At 40.3% G+C, this 17,311-nt stretch overlaps 1 protein-coding gene across 1 annotated transcript; it reads right to left on the bottom strand.

Annotated features, from left to right (window-relative positions):
- Window positions 1-3,377: 3,377 nt before the first annotated feature.
- Window positions 3,378-13,898, bottom strand: ZCCHC24 (zinc finger, CCHC domain containing 24; the record flags this gene model as incomplete). The annotated part of the gene is made up of 2 exons (XM_010021857.1): window positions 3,378-3,491; window positions 13,734-13,898. Coding segments are annotated over 2 exons (279 nt in total), but the record flags the coding sequence as incomplete, so codon positions are not given.
- Between the last annotated feature and the right edge of the window lie 3,413 nt (window positions 13,899-17,311).

Raw genomic sequence — 17,311 nt, 5'->3', positions numbered from 1 at the left:
AACACCAACGGTTATAACCTACTGTATGTTACATAGCCGGATGTGGACTTTTTTCCAGCAACCCACAAACTATATACAGATGAGCACAGAGTCAATGCCCAGGACTGAATGCTACAATCCTACAAGCAAAGCTCATGCAGGGAGGGACACTGCTGCTGGCCCTTAGGGAGATGAGGCTTCAGCCCTGCTCAGCCAGGACAGAAAAGAAGGGGATGCCCCCACACAGCTGGGGGGAAGCCGGAGCTGCGCCCCATGGCTGCATGGGAAGGAGGGTTGTTGCTGCTTCCCAGGGATCTCTAGCCACTCTCCCTCTGCACCTCACTTTTGGCAGGGGATGATAAGGCAAGCAGGCGGCTTCTAGCCCTGGAGTGCCCAGGGTATCACATCCACATCCCACACTGGGACGGATTTGTGGTTTCTGAATTAGGCAGAACCAACTACAGCAGTGTTGGTTCTTGCTTTTCCACCTTTTGTTCTTTATCTGCTTTTCCCCAGTGCAAGTGCAGGGGAAAATCTGTTCTCTTTATTTCAAATATGCTAACTACTACTTAAAGAGTTTTATGTCCACTGCTTAGGAAAATATCAGTGATACAAATATTGAACTCTTACAAGTATGCTCTTAAGAATTATTATTCTACACCTATAGATATTAATTGTGTTAACGTAGTTCACATGTATTTTTAGTACAACCTAAAAATCCATAAGCTAAAGGCATTGCCATGTAGTGTTGAATCTGGATAAACAATTTTTAACTGGACACTGTCATGAATATAGCACTTAATGGTATCTTTTAGTTGGCCTTTGTTCAGAACCTGGTGGTGTGCTGTATGCTGATGTAGCTATATCAAGGGATGCGCTATTTTACTGATCTAGTGGTTATTGCAAGATGGGGATTATTTCAACACAGAAAAAGAGGTTAATGGCAACATCTTAGTTTCAGGGAGAAAATAAAATAACATTTTCCCTTATCTTCATTTTAAAGGGGTTTCTCTACATGTCCTTTAGCTGGGTGTGAAACATCAAGGTGGTTTTTTGTTATGTACTATTAAGTACTGAAGAGGAAAAAATAGATCTGATTTAGTAAGTGGTTCTATCAAAATTACTTGTGCTTGAAACAAAGTATCAAGATTAATACTAGAGGTCAAGCTTTGAAAGTCTACCTCTAGGTTTGCCCGTGTATTTTTGTATTTGTATGGGCAGATTAGTATTTTTGTTTAGAGAGTTTGTCTCTAAGACAGTTTCTGAGTCTGTGCAAAAGAATGTGTTTCCGTGTGATAATGCTAAAACTGCATGTATTCACTTAGGCAACTATACTGTTATTAGTGTTAACTTTCAGTAATAATATTTTCAGCTATTTTAGTTGATGGATTTGCCAGCTGGACAAAACTAGTTTTGAGGTCATTAATTTAGTTAATACTGTTTTAGCATTACATAGCATTTTTCATCCCGTGATGTCAAAACACTTACAGATACTAAGTGAACCTCACAACTCTCCTGTGAGGTAGGTGTACTAAAGTATTATTATCCCCATTTTGTAGCTGGGGAAACTGAGGTCTAGAAGGATCTTGCGACTTGCCCAAAACCAGGGAGCTTATGGAAGAGCTGTAGTCAGAAGCTGGGAGTCCCAATGTTTACCCATTGCTTCCACCAGTAGGTTGGGTCACAGGCTACTCATAAATAATGACATTTGCAGGATGTGTATGCGACACTATCACCTGAATGAGCAGGAGCAGATTTGCCCTGCTTTTAGGAAAGCAAGGAAATGGCAAAAGTTGCACCCTAGAGCAAATTTGTGAAGAGCTTCACATTTCCTATACAAATGCTCACTGTAAGTTTTCAATTTGCTTTGCAAAAGAGCTTGACTGTACATCCTGTTATCAATTGGCATAAACTCCCCTCTGTCTCAGTGTTATGGAATTAATCCTCAAAATATATTTAATTCCCACCAAGTTATTTAGGATTTAAAGGATTTCCACTATCATTCACATAAATGCTCTCTAAAGGAAAGTTCATAAAAACAGAAATTGTTGATTTAAAGAGAAAAACCCCAAACAAACATTATTCCTGTAAGTTTTCTAGTGAATGCTGCAAGTGAACTGCTTGTTGTCTCCTTTTGCTAATGTACTCTTACATAGACATACAAACAGGATACTGTCTCGAGGTACTTTCAGTTCGTGATATTTCCCAATCCCTGATGAGATACTTCTTTGCAGCAGGATGCCCCTGCACAAAGTTCTCCCTGAAATGGGACAATGAAATATAACTCCTATATCTCTCCTCAGGTATGTAGGTGCTTCAGGAAGACAAAGAGGGAAAGTTAAGGAGTGTTCTCCATGCCTCAAAACACCCTTATGGCTAACAAGTTTTATAACAAATTTGTACAGTAGAAAACAGGACATAAAAATATTTCCAGAAAGTGGCTTTAAAACTATTATAAATAGTAAGTTTGGCTAATCTTTCAATTAAGGGTTTTGGGGACAGTTCTAAGTATTCTTATCCCCCCTTATTCACAGTAAATTTAGTGTTCTTGTGACCTAATGAGCAACCCATACACATACAGGGGCCATTTCAGCGGGATTATATGACAAGAGAAGGATCTGTTAGTTGCACAAGCAAGCCAATTTTGTCTCCTCCAAAAACCTCTTGGAATCCTTCCTGATGCTCTGGGTCCCATTATGGCATTCCCTTTCTACCCAACCCACACCCTCAAACAATTATTCACTTTTGTTTGCCACATTCTGCAAAAATGATTTTGCCTAAGCCCTGCCCAAGTGACAGTAACAAATAGAAAAAGTCCAAGAAATCAGCAGCACAAAACTCTCAGACTTTCTAAAGCTGGGAAAACAATTTTCCTTCTTTTATGCTGTGGCTTGTTTCATCTTCCTTTGTCTTGTCATATAATAGGAATAACGTTCATGTTGTGGGCGAGTGCTTGCAATTAGTGGCCCCACAGTCATTTAACCTCTGCAAAAGCCATACATATAACATGTTCCTTATGAATATTATACCTTGCCTATTGAATTGTACTTCATTTCACCTGGCCATGCTATAGGATCTGTGTAAACAATCAGCAGAACCTGCAGCCGTGGTTCTGTTGTGAACACTATCAGTAACGCTTTAAATATGTGTGTGTACATATACATATACATTGACATATATATATGTATGTATGCAAATCGTAGTCCTGTAAATACCTGTTGCATGTGTGCACATGCACAGGAGAAATGTTACATTCTATTAATGGTAAGGCATATTATTAGATAGGCAATATTGGCAATTATTTTAGCTTTTATCTTGATTTGTTGTGTTGCTGTTGATCGCATGCTGCCAGAGGATCTTCAAGGATGATGGGGATAGCAAGAGGCCACCTTGAAGGTTTATTGCACACGGCGGCAGTAGTAGCCCAAAACTTTGCACTTCTCACACAGATGCTGCGGATGTTCTTTGCTTTGATCTGAAACATCCAAGCCGTCCGGCTTTTCAAGGGGTCTCTGCAGTGAAGGAAAGGAAATAAGATTAGATCCAAAGTTTTCTCACTGTTACTCTTTATTATGCATGTGAAGCCAACTTTTATGCTTAACTGAGCTTTTTCCTAGTAATTATAAAGCTATTGTATTTCTTTCCTGAAGGGATGAAATATTTTTCCAGCTCTTCAGCTCTATATTGGTTCAGACTTGCACCAAGGTTCAGTGTCATTCTTCATAAAGGTGATGGTAACTTTGCTGAGGACAAATTACTAAAAGACTGAATTGGGGTCTGTATTTACAAAAGTGGTAACACAGAAGAGTTTAGTCTCTTGGCTCCAATAACTGAGATGTCCCAAAGGCATTAACTCCTCAAGCATGAGAATCCCATTACCCAGCAGTGCCAGCAGGGGTTACCAAGTTTGGGATTAGCTGCTACATGAAAGTTTAACCATGCACAGATATAACATAACTAAATGAGGTTTTCCCAACACTCAGTCTCATATTTTTGAGACTGAGATTTTTGAAGTAGAGTAGCTGCAAAGCTACTAATTAACCAAAAGAAACTCCCAAACCCCACAACAAAAACTCACCAAAACCAAACCCCAAACCTATCTCCCAACACAACCTTTTTCCCTGAATGCAAGTAATAAATTGAATATGTATTTTTTTTAATAGTATTTGTTAAATCACTATATTTGGCTAAACAAGGGAATGAAACTGCTTTAGCTCTAGTAGTTCTTTGTTCTTTAATTTTCCATAACATGTAAAAGGTTTTCACAATCATTCTGAAAATAAAATACCCATCCTAAATACTGCAGTAAGGTTAAGTGTTTGGGAAGTCTAATAGGTAGAGAGGTGATAGAGATGTGAGGCAGAACATCATAAAGTGCACCATTTCTTTAAAAACAAAAACCAAACAAAAAATTTCAGTAACCCATAATTCCATTTCGGGTTTTTTTTTTTTTTTTTTTTTTTTTTTTGGTGAGATGTACCTGAGAGACTACTGCATTGCACAGTGCCTGCCCATGAAGATAGCTGTTGTTCTGTGGGATGGTGTTAGAGGCAGCAAGTGGCGTGGAATCTGAAAACAAGCCATAAGCTTCTCACTGTTACCACAGTGATACTAGACTCTTGCTTATTTCTCCAAAATACAATTCTTGGAGCAGGGAGTGGATAAATACAGATTACAAGCTTATGGCCATTTATCTCTTTGCACGTTTCCTAAATCCTAAAGACTTTTCTTTATCTGTAAAATCTTAAAGTACACCTGATCATCTAGGTTTTCATTTCTAAGTTCTTCATTCCAAGGCCACCCACTTTTCCTGTGCACAGGAAAAACCAAGACATTCAAAGCTTTTTCATTTGACTATGTAACACTGCAAGAACACTGTATAATCCAGAGAATACAAGGATTTCTCAGCTCTCTGAGCAGCTAAAATGAGACAAAACATGTTTTGTTATCCTGATCAAGAGATGCCTGCAAATTCTTGCTTGGTTGTATTGGGTTATAAGTGCAACGCTGCTTATATTACACAGCTAGTAAAGACAATATATGGGAATAATTCAGTGGTGATTGCCAATGGTTTGTTACTGATTCAACGTTCTTATCCATGATGTTGTCCTGGGCCACATACGTCTTTGAGTCTAACTTAATTTACAATTTAATTGCAAATGGAATTCCCTGTATCAGGTAGGGGATAAGGAAGGTAGATGAACCTCTCATCTGTTCTACTTTCTTTAACCTCTCCCTGCAGCCTCACTGAGCTTTGAATGACTCATTGGAAATTGGTAGGTTAGGATTTATGATCAGAACCAGCAATCTCATTTCTAGGCTTGCAACCCAACCACTGGTGCAGGCAGTGCTTCTGCCACCACACAGAAAAGTTGAATAAACTGATTTGGTAAGAAAAACTGACCATCTGCCTTTTGTAACACTTATTTCACCAGCATCTGTCCACAAATATTCTTCAAGGACTTGCGTTTCATAAATGTAGTTAAAGATGGTGCTCAGGTTCAGGAGTCCCAGGAGTTAATTTATGCTCCCCAGTGGAGGATTTGAGAATTTTGAAATGCTACACTTAAAACAGACTATTTGACTCAGCTCTGATTGCTTCTACTGCTAGCTGTGCCCTGATTAAAGAGGAAAAACTACAGCAGTTATCATGTTTATTGATATAAGCCAGATTTTTTTTTTTAATATGCAAGGCCTTGGGAATCATTTTTCCTGGAAATAGTGCAAAGGACATTAGGAATGCCTTGAAGCGCCAAAAGTTTTCTGGATGGTTTTCAGAAACAATAGCTCTCCGTGGTTTGCTTTCCCCCTGTGTTGATTGAGCTCAGCTTTTTGGCCTGAGAAGCATTTTGATTTCAGAAATGTTATTGTTACAAGTGTGTTACGACACAGAGGATGGGGAGAGAGGGGTTACAAATGCAGGAAAGCAGGTTGCCAAGGGCCAGCTGGAAGGAGTGGAGCTGAGCAGAGCCTGGGCTACGTTTCTGGTGAGGCGCTGGAGGGCTGAGGCTTCATAGCTGGTAGTGTGCTTGCATGGTTTGTGTCCCAAAAACACGTCAGCTTTTGCATTAAAAAAATGAAGCCCATCTTATCTCTGTTTGCCGTTTTCTCTTTATGGGTTTCTTGTAAGGCAACCTCTTCCCCCCCACCTCCAAATGCCCTGAGAAGCAACTGTTCTTGGCAGGCTGCTGTCTGTTCCCAATTGTGGAGGACTTTAAGTACTAACCTTACACCCTTGTGACCTTTCCTACGCCAAAGAGCTGTGTCCATCAGGTTGGACTTCCTCAGTGCAGGCTAACGTCGGACAATTCTTGCCAGCTTTGGTGTGGTGGAAGCAGAGGGGAAGGAGAAGATGCTGACACAAGAGGTGTGTGGCAGGATCTGCAAACTGTGTACTAGTTCTGGGGATTGCCTGCATTATGCAGAAGATCCGAATAGCTGAGGAAGCTGCAGGAGGTCTGTGCTGCTGCTGCTGAGATGCTGATAGCATGAAAACTCAGCCATGTGTTCAGTGAGGGTGAGGAGAAGGGGACAGGCTATTTGGCCATAAAAATAATTCCTTTCCTTAGCAAGAGGTGAAATGGAGCTTGTAAAACAAACCCCCCTGCTATGTTTCTCTGGGAAAGGTATGCTTTTTTCCATTTAACAGAGATTTAAAATCTAATACTTCAATTTTCGTTGTCTTTTTAAAAATGCAAGCATTCAGGATTTGGCAGTCTGTATTTTCAGTAAAAACTACAGGCACGGGCACTCTCACATTCTTCATTTTTGTCTGTCTGTCTTTAATTTTCTCCTGGTAGTTTCTGGGTGGAAATAATCTTGTGCAGCACCACCAGGAAAGCATTTGGTGGTAGTGACTAAAGCTGTTGCCTCAGGGGAATGAAGCTGAAATAAATTTAAATTTATATAGTAATTCTTGTCAATCAAATTAACTTTCGACTGTGAACTATTGCTGTCCCAGTCTACATGTATTGAATGAACACTGCATTCTCCACAGGTCAGTTGAACCCCCTAAACTCCCAAAACAAAAAGCTCACCCTTATGAAGTGCTAGGTGTCAGAAAACATCAGTAAGACTTCGTTGAAGAAAATTGCTTCCATTAAGAAGCAGAATAGAATAATGTGGCTACTTATGTTTATATTTAGAAGACTGACTGTTGTTTTTCTGTAGAATGGAAAAACTTGATTGCACCACTGATGAATAAAGGATCACATCAAAAATTCAAATGTAAAAACACTTCTAAATAACTTTCTGGACTCATTACCTCAAGTCTTAAGGAAGCAAATGAGATGGTTAAATAAGAGATTAGATATGTGAATAGGAATGGATTCTACATCTATAGCTGGCAGAACAATGGATAGGTTAACAGTCCTAAGGAGCCATAGCTACCTATGATTCCCTCAAGACATAAATGCTATCATGAATTTGTACATTTTTAGTCTGATAAAAGTTATGCACTGAGGAAAAAAGATGAAATGAAATGTGCATTCTTAAGAAGCAGACCCTCTGCATTCTGTCTGCCTGTGAGGAACAAGAACATTAATGAGGCCTTCAGTTCTTGCTGTCAATCTAAGAGACAGTGATAAGAAGACTTCAGACCAGAGGCATGGTGGTCAAAGACAGCAAGTAGCCTCTGTCAGAAGCATGCCTCTAGGTCAGGCCAGCTAAGAACGAATAAAAACTGCATGAGCTAAATGGTGAAAGTCTCTTTTTTAGAGTTCAGAGAAGCAGCAGTCTGGGGTGATCCGTATTCCCACTGCTGGAGCACACAAGTATGGGCATGCTGGGAGGGTTATTAAATCTAAAGAGTTAAAAGATCATGATTGTAAGCCTGAAACTGTTGAAAAGTTTATTGGGCTTGACTGGTCAGACCCATCCATCCCCATACAGAGGTGGCTGTGGATGCACCAGTGTATGGAAATTGTGATGGGACCAATGCATTGCTCATGGAAGTAATAGCTTGGATATCACGAAGAATGTATTTACATACCAAATTATTTCCAGTCCAACAGTAAATTCCTGACAGCTGGAAGAAAATAGTGTCCAAGAGGACAAGTCGGTCACCATATGGCTGGTTCTGCACCAGTGCAACAGCTGTCATCACAAACAGCACTGGAGTTAGCCACAAAGTCAGAGAAGCCTTGATAAGAGGCCAACCAGGAAGCAACCACAGGCACAGATGTTGCCGCTATAGCAGGCCGGGGAAGAAAATGAGAATTCAGAGCTTGGCATCTGGGCTGTTATGGTGCCAAGAATGTTGGTGAATGGCTATAAGAGCTCTGGTTCCTTGCTGGAGAAGGGTAAGAAGCACAAACAAGTACAAAATCAAAATTCTTTGGAAGAAGAAAAGGTAGGGTTAAGTCCAGTCTGGGATCTCTGTTTATGTTTAGAGTAGCTAAAGTAACTACCCAGGAAACTACTTTTGGAATAGACATAGAGCAGCTTTGTCAGGGTAGTTCTTTGGTCTCCTACTCCTCAGTAAGGCTTAGCTCAACAGGCCTCCAATTTTTGCCCCATGTCCTGTGGATTCTTGTAAGCAGTCCCACATGGAGGTTTACCACTTGAGGGACACGGTGGGAACACAAAAGGAGGAACAGAGTGACACAGTTTAGTCATGAAAACAAAAATGCATGCAGAGCTTCCTTGGATGAGGAACAGTTCTGCAGCTCTGGTGCAAGAGCAACCTCACTCCCTGCTCCATGGATGAATTGGGGAATGAATGGCAGCAGCCCTGTTATCAGGCTCTTGCGTTACTTCTTGTAATACATTCTCCGCCATCTCTCTTAAACACAGAGATTTAGAGCTGTATTTATAGAGCACTCTGAAGTATATACACAGCTGTAAAATTGCTGAGAAGGCTTTTCCTGCCCCAGAGAGATTAAAAGCTCATTCTCACAAATCGGGTATGTGGAATAAGAGCACAGGGCTGAATTGAGACATTCCTTGTGGGGAATTGGCACAGCATCATTTCCTGGAGTGAAATGAGCCTCCAGGAACAAAAAGCAGGTGGCAGGGAAGTGTGGCTGCTCTCCTCTCCAGGGACCCACTAATGAAAGGTATGCATAGGAAATCAAGATTTGAGCGTAGCTCACAAGCCATTCATAGACCTAGCACATGTGCTTGAATGGCTACCCCAGAGCTATCCAGAGTAGAGATTATTATCTTCAGTACTCTGACATTATTGCCTGAGCCAGTTACATGGGAGTACTTGGGCATGAACCATCCCTTGTGAGAGAATTCGCAGGAGCCCTACAGGACTTAAAAGTCCATAGACTGAGGAAAGCGACCGTGGAAGATGAAATACTGAGGTGGAGGTGAGGACTGGAGAAAAGGGCAAGCCTGGCAACTGAGAACAAGTTCCTAATTCACTGCAGTGAATACTAAGCAATCCTGAAATAAAGATTTACATTTTTTTTCCTCCTAAAATGGACAAAAGCATCCTAATCACCAATATTCAGGGTGACCTAGCAAGGCTTACTGGCCCACGTGGTTGTAATTCAGCTATTGAATAGACTCTACAGAGGTTTATCTATTTGGTGAGAAACTGGGGGAATATAGACATACGCACTTGGCCATACCAGAGGATGCGAAAGTATCCCTGGAGGTGGTTGCTGTGTCTTGTCTATATCCGCATGGTCCTGTGTCCTCTACTGGCCAGGGTCAGATGTGGAACAGGGCAGGTTGATCTGATCCGGTGTGAGTTTTCATGCTGTATATACTATTGTGAATGGAGACTTCTTTATAATATGCCCTTGCCAGGGAGATGTGGCATCTGACTGGCTTTAAACATGGTCTGAGTTGTTTGCAGCTAAGTAGGTTTTGTAGTTTTGCAGGTTCTTGTAACTTGACATAAAGATAGTTAATATTGAGGAACCAACAGTGATTTTCATCTGCTGATAAAATGACCATTAATTTTTCTAAGTAATGTTCAAAATACCTTTTTGTCTGTTAGTCACAATGATATATTTACTAAATGCTAGGGCAAGGAGGAAGAAAAGGAGATGATGAATTCCAATGCATTGACAAGATTGTTTGGAAGTAGAAATCATTTATTTCACTAGAAGTAAATACTGTCTGAGCTTGACTGAAGGTCAGACATCTCCTGTCTGGCCAGTTCATCTGGGTTTTGTTAAACTGGGGGAAAAAATATGAACATAGTACAAGTAACCCTAAAACGATTATATCACATAGTGTGGTGATTTGTAGTGAAAGACACTACAAAACAGCAACATCAATTTCTTTCTTGAATGGAAGATTCAGATGAGAGTGAAAATACTCTCATCCCATATAATAAACATGGAATGAGCAGATAATTAGCTGAGGACATCCACTAATGCACTGAAGGTGGGGGAAGTGATTGCTAAAATCTTCTAGAAGTACATTGAAACTCAAACATGAATGAGGACTTTCCTATGGAAGGTGCAAAGTAATTAAAGTAAGCAAAATCTAAAGAATAAATAGGAAATATATACAGAAAATGTTAAGATGGTGTAGCAGTGCTAATTCAAAAAACCTAGTAAAACAGTCTTATGCACTCTAAGATTTATTGTGCTTTAACTCTCAAACTAGAAATATTGCACTTATTTAATATCTTTCACTGTGGTTTAACAAAATATTATTGTTGGTGTAAAAGTACTGGTGACTGAGTAGAGCGTATTTTCCAAAATGGTGCAGAATAACACCACACAGATAGATGTTGATAAATGTTTAGAGAGAGTCTGGTGTGGATCTGGATGCTTGGACAAAAAACATGTATGGGTTAGTGAACACTAGGCTCTGTCAAGAAGCAGTGCTGACCTCATGCAGCCTGTTAGCTCTTCCTTTGCTGCTGGCTCTGTGCATAAACCGATGCTGTTTTCTTTACTGTCTGGCTATTGCTGGCATGTTTAATCACAAGCAGCACAGGGCACCTCTAAAAGAATGAAAAAGACTAGAAAGAATTACTATACTAACACTGAGAAAGAGAAGCAAACGGACATGAGGCAGTGACAACAGGATGTAAAATCTTTTAACTCAAGGTTGTTAAATTCAGATTTTGGGAAAGACCATTAGCAACTGGATGCAAGTTATTTATATCTGGAAGCCTAGCTGAAATGCATTCTTGCCTTGAAGATCTCAAATAGCTGCAATTCATACTAGTGGGACATGAACACCTGGATAGATAAGAAAAGCAAAGCTTTTTCTGCATCCTGAGTTATGGTGTCATTAGGGAGTGGCATGGAAACACAGTGATGGGGGTCAATTGTGGAAACCTGCACTGTGCATGCTGCAATTATTGCCTGGAAAACATAATGTATATGGCTCCAAGGCAAGCACAACTTATGGAAGTACTGTAGACTGCAATGCTTCCTCAGTATGTCTCTGACTTTAGTACTACTATGCAGATTAGACTCCTTTAACTCTGCCACAAGGGACAACTCTGCCAAAGGGACTACTTGCAAACCTTCTTTACTACAAAGCATACATATTCCCCAGTCGATAATACTTCTTGTATAGTGTGGATTGGGATACCTCTTGAGTAATTTCTTGTGACCCTTTGAACAGTAACATAAATGATGGAAAGAATTTAGAAGAACAAGGTAAATATTTATAAACTTGTGTTATAAATCAATAGTCTTGTAATTTCTCTCACCCTCAAGACTGTACTTCCATACATGTGATAAATGACTTCATTGCTCAGCCTGGATTTTGGTGCAGTTGTCCACACAAGCTGTATAAACAGAGGCAAGGAACCAGAGACTTTGGAAGCTTTGAGACTGTCTCATGTAAGTTAGTGGAAGAAAATTGCTTAGCTTTCCTTCCATATATATGCCTCCACAGAAAAAGGAGTCCTTGCTTTTTCTCACTTGCAATGTAGTCTCCAGTCACAGTTCTGTCAGGGAAATTGGACTTCAGTTTCTAAAGATGACCTCTTGTTTTCTGGTTTGGCATGAGTGGTGTTAGCCCAGAGAAAAGGGAATGGGTCACATCTCAACTGGGCAACAGAAACAAAGATATTCACTGGCTTAGCCAGGGAATTGTACAAGTCCATTGTAAAGTAGAAAAATTCGCATGATATAAAGAAGGGATGATCATCTTGTAGTGAAGTGTATGAAGTTTAAGGCTTCAGCCACAAATGTGGCAGGCTTCAAAGGCTACATTTTAACTGTAATTCATACTGCTTCAAGGTACTAGCAAGCCTCAGTCAGTATTTTGGCTGCATATTGGAATGCAACGTTGCTGTAGAGGCTAAACCAAATCTTGCCCTTAGAATGCAATGAATATGCGCATGTCTACAAGAGGAAGAAATGCAGTTGATTTGATATTCCTGTGTGGGATAAAGCTTAAAACTTATTTGTATCCTTCCTGCTTGTTGCAATGAATTCCAACATTCCTCTGTCTTTTCACCATCATGAAGTTACAGTATATTCATTTTTTTTCCCTGACACCCTTCTCTCCAAAATCTTATGAAATGGTATGAAGTGTTCCTTATGAGCCCATGGAAAGAGCTTTTTATGGGAATTTTGGAAGCACTTAAGTAACTAATGAGACACCTAAGGCTCCTGATGGAATTCCTTTGCACCTATTACAAGTACATCCAAATGATCTGTCTATGGTTTGAGCAGTCTCTCTGAGTGGGCAGCAGGTAACTTGACCCATGCAGAGCTCTATTACTGAGATTTAGGTAGGATGAATTACACCTGAGGCAAATCACACCTCCCAAACTCTTTAAAATTAATTCTCACCTTTTCCACCCACAAAACTTTCCTGCAATGTCCCTCAAATTTTTCCTTGATGGACAAATTCATTTTTCATGGGGTTGTCAAAAGTGACTTTCTGCCTGAAAAGTCATCTTTGACAGCCAGTTTCATAGCCTGTTTTGTTGGGGAAACGAGAGATATGAGCTCATGCATTTGATCTGTCTGTCTCCCACCAAAGACTGCGACCGATTCTGGTGTGATACAAGGAGAAACTAACAATTTTCCTATTGTGAGCTGGAAATGCAGGACACTACCTCAACTGATAGATGCAACTGTGATCTGCAGGGAGCTGGAAAGAAGGCTGTGTGTACCATGTGAGCTATGGCTGACAGGATGGCAGATAGAGCTTTCCCAGCAAAGCTGCTTCTTAGATTTGGACCTTTCAGCTTCATAGAAGGCTTTCTCTTGAAGTTCTTTGCTTGAGCATCACTTGCTTTTATGGAAACTGAGAAACCTCTCTTTAACTATGTTGTCTTGCTTTACTGCCATTTACCAAAGAATTCTGTAGGTAGGAGTCATCTCGGTATTGTTCTCTTTTATCACTAATCTTTATAAATAGACGTGACCCCTTGACCAAATCCAATCTTTTTTCACCTGTTGAAAAAAAGTAGTACACACGGGAAATAGCTTCACTGACACCAATGGAATGAAACATTAAGTTGGTGTAAGCATGAAGAGAATTAGAAGAACTAGGAGTCCCATTGCTACTGCTGAATTTGGCTTACTCCACATCAGTTCGTAAGGCCCCCCAGTCTGCTTTTATAATAAAGGCACATAAGAGATGCCCCTATTATATTTGGAGGTACTTTTACTTAAGGATAGAACATCTGAATTTTGCAAGTGTGACACTAGTCCAGTTTTCCAGGGCTGAGAACAGCAGCTCATCTGGGAAATAAGCTTTTGCGGTGTGTTGTAGTCCATGTCAAGTCCTGTTTAAGTCTTACCCATGCTTTACAAAGTTAAAAGCATTCCTAGTTTCAAGTCTGTATGCCAGCATGTTTGTACTTCTCCTACCTGTTTGTGAGGATAAACGTTAATGTGGCACTTGATACATTCTTGTCCCATGTTAGCCCAGGAGTTTCCGCTCATCCATTTTCTCTTGCATTTGGGGCACTTATATTCACCGAAGCAGCGTTTCTTGCCCTGGTATGGTGTCAGGCCTTCTCCTTTTGGACGAGCCTACAAAACAAGGTGAAGTAGCAGTGAATGACCAGTGAATCTTCCAGGGTGTGGGGGAGTATAGTAAAGTAAGTTGGTTTTTCATTAATTAGGAAAATTTGGGCAAATGATACTGGTGGCAGACATGAAGGTCATATCCCCTTAATGGAGAGTTCATATGTTGAAGCTAGCGTTTGAGAATTCTGCAAGTTAATTCTGTAGGAAGCATTCAAAAAGTCAAGACTTGTGACACTGAACATAGTATTTAGAAATATGCCTGTATCCTTTTTGAAATGATTTGTTTAAATATCCACTTCATTGTGATAAGATCATCTCTGTTGAGTACATATTGCTAGTATTATATGTAGTCTTTGTAGAGGTACCTCACTAGTACAAGAATATATTCCTTATCTAGGTTCTTTTCCATTCACCACTAGAATCTATAATGAAGAAATTTCTAGAATTCAGGTTTGCACACTCTAAACAATGAAATATTGGCAATTTATTTGTATGTGGATACACACTATATAGGAATGCGCAAACTGGGATTGAGTATGAAGGAAAAACATGGTTTTGATTAGTGTAAATCAATAATTTGATGAACTTCATTTGGTTTCTTGCTCTTGATAAATGTTTTCACTGATTTCTACATTTTGAAGGAAATAGGAAGGGATTCTCAAATGGACTGTTGTAACATCTAAGTGTTACATGTCCCCTATAGAAAGCCTTTTTAAGTAGGGAAGCTAGCAGAGTAGGCAATGAGCTTATGCAAATACTGTTTTGTTTTGTTTGTTTGTTTGTTTGTTTTTTCCCTTAATGCACTCACTAAAATTGTTGTACATTTACAAAAATATAGTAAGGTATGTAATATGCTAATACGTGAAGGTGAGAGTATTGCATGCAGCTGTCCCCAAGATGGCTGTAAAGATGTTTTCCATAGTCTCTAGCAGGTACTTTGCCTGTATAGTGGCAGAATGTTATGATTTTCCTTTTCCTAAGGTTCACAGATGAAATTTATAAAAATTAAATGACCCATCCTGCTGGGAAAGGGTTTGTTTTTGTTTTGGAAGCTTGTACGATTTCTCAGTGTGTAGGTCCAAATTGCTTTCTATGTGAAAACAAGGGTTGAAGAAGCAGGTAGTTGGCAGAAGACCTGAGCTTGGCAGGAGCTCTGCAAGTTGAGCTCCCATGGCTGATGGACACAGTGTATGCTGTGTTACCTCCAGAGTTGCATGTGGGAGCAAGAGGGAAAGGAACATTGAGGGTGCTCCCCCTCGCACGCTGGCAGGCAAAAGAGGGGACCTTCAACCTACTGTGGCCTCTTTTTCCTCCCCTCCCCCCATCTGTAGTGTCAGTAAACATCATTCTCTATTTTTCATGCTTATTCCTCAGCATAGTAATAGTCTTCATTAACAGATCAGATGCAGTAGCTACCTCTGTTACAAATAGGTGAACATCTATAATAACTTGCTTCATGACACTCAATCTGACAAGCCACTGTAAATATTCTGGCTCATAGGAAAGAAGAAGCTGATACTAGGTCACATATATTTACAGAAATATTGCATAGAAATAATAAAAGAATAAAGTTAATTGGTATAATGAGAAACATTTGGACTTCCATAACTAAATAAATGCTGGCAGGCACCTCAAATGTAATCCTCTGATCCATGGTGTCCCCTGACAAGGATGTGAGAGTATAGTTGAATGTTGGCCAGGAAAATCTCAATTTAGAGAGACATCCTTATTCTTGGACACTTAACTTGACTCTGCCTCTGAGGAATTTGTAGCACAACTCAAGACAGCACAAGAAGGAGCCCCACGCTCTCTTCATTTAGAAATTTGCATGGAATTGAATGGGAACCCTGTGTACAGACAGCAGCCATGATTGAGAGATGTTCCCCCTCCTCCTGAGGCATCACAGATTGCTTTATTTGTAGTTTCAGTTGGGGCTATGCTATTGAACAGAAGATGAGTTATTTCTGATTCTCTGTTTTTGGCTGCACTTCACTTAAACTCCTCCTGCAGTCAGACCTGGAAATGCAGCTTCATTGCCCCTACTAAGAAGCAGTCCTTTCAGAAAACAAGCAGGCCGCCAAGTGCATTATTTCCAAAACTAAAGCACTGACTTTAGAGACAGAGGGTGTCTAAGAACTCTTGTAGATGTTTACAAATGGTGTTTAAACATAACACTCCCACTGCAATATGTTACGCCAGCCATAAAGAGTATTTAAACATCAGACTCCCACAGCAGTATGCTGTGCTAGAGGCAATTTACAGGCAGGGGAAGCTTTCAGGGATGGCCACTTTGAGCTGGTCAGCAAGTGTAGCTGGCTGGAGAGACACTGGTGCCCTGAAATGCTCTGCCTTCACAAATGCACAGGAGGGTACTGAAGATGCTAGCTGGGAAGTTGTCTATGTGCACAGCTGGGCATCAGAAATAGAGGCTTTCCAAATTAGAAGCCACTTTGAAAATTTGGCTTTTCCAACTTGCTCAGTAAATCGGAAGCAGGACCAGGAAAAGAACTGAGGAGCCCTGACTCTGGCGGTAATTTCCTGTTACAATTACTAGACTAAACTTCTGATTTATTTTTATTTTAACTTTTTGGCTGTCACAGCTCTCTCCTCAGTCAGTGAGACTTTAATTAGTTTGCTGGCAAAGCTACAACATACTCTGTAGGTGTTTCGCTATTCTGCTTTATGGATGTTTATACTTTACCCCAACGGATGTTATTTTCCTTCCCATATCTTCAGTTTCCCAAACTGTGCCCCACAGGGAATTTGGATTCTCAAACAAACAAGCTCATTTTCTCTAGTGAGAAACACCATTAGGAAGCATTGACAGCAGAGAAGGCAACTCTCCAACTCCCTCCACCCTTCAGGTCCAAACAAAACAGAAATTTGACAGTATTTGGTGGAAAGCAAAAGCTAAGTGAGATACACTAATGACCTGAGAGGTTCTTTGTCTTTTCCCCTTTTTTTTTAGGGTCTGTGGCTTCAGGAGCAGCGCAGTTGAATTACATAAACATTTCCAAGAAACAGGCTGCTCCTTGGCACAGCAGCAGCCAGCCCTGCCTGGCAGGGTGCTTGAGCACCAGGTCACTCTGCGACAGAGATGTCTCAGTGCTCATCCAGCTGGAGGGCAGGAACTGTTTTCACTGAAGGTTTATCTTAACAAAGTGCCAAAAAGAGAGCAAGATCACATATTTTTGTTTCTTCGTATTAACCTAAAGAATCTTATCAGGTATTAACCAAAAGACATATTTTTACAAAATGTAGGATTTGCCATGTTTAAACTATTAACCACCTATTCCCTCCCCACACTGGTTTGATTTGAATGGTGTTTAGTAATGAATCCTAGTTGGTGTTTAGGTCCTGTAATTCCCTGCCTAAGCATTATCTTTTCTTACCCTTTCTGCAGATAGGGATTTTTT

Source organism: Nestor notabilis, unplaced genomic scaffold (assembly GCF_000696875.1).
Source record: "Nestor notabilis isolate BGI_N333 unplaced genomic scaffold, ASM69687v1 scaffold12799, whole genome shotgun sequence".
NCBI lineage: Eukaryota > Metazoa > Chordata > Aves > Psittaciformes > Psittacidae > Nestor > Nestor notabilis.
The sequence above is the reverse complement of the archived record's forward strand: the minus strand, read 5'-3'. Positions and strand labels throughout refer to the sequence as shown.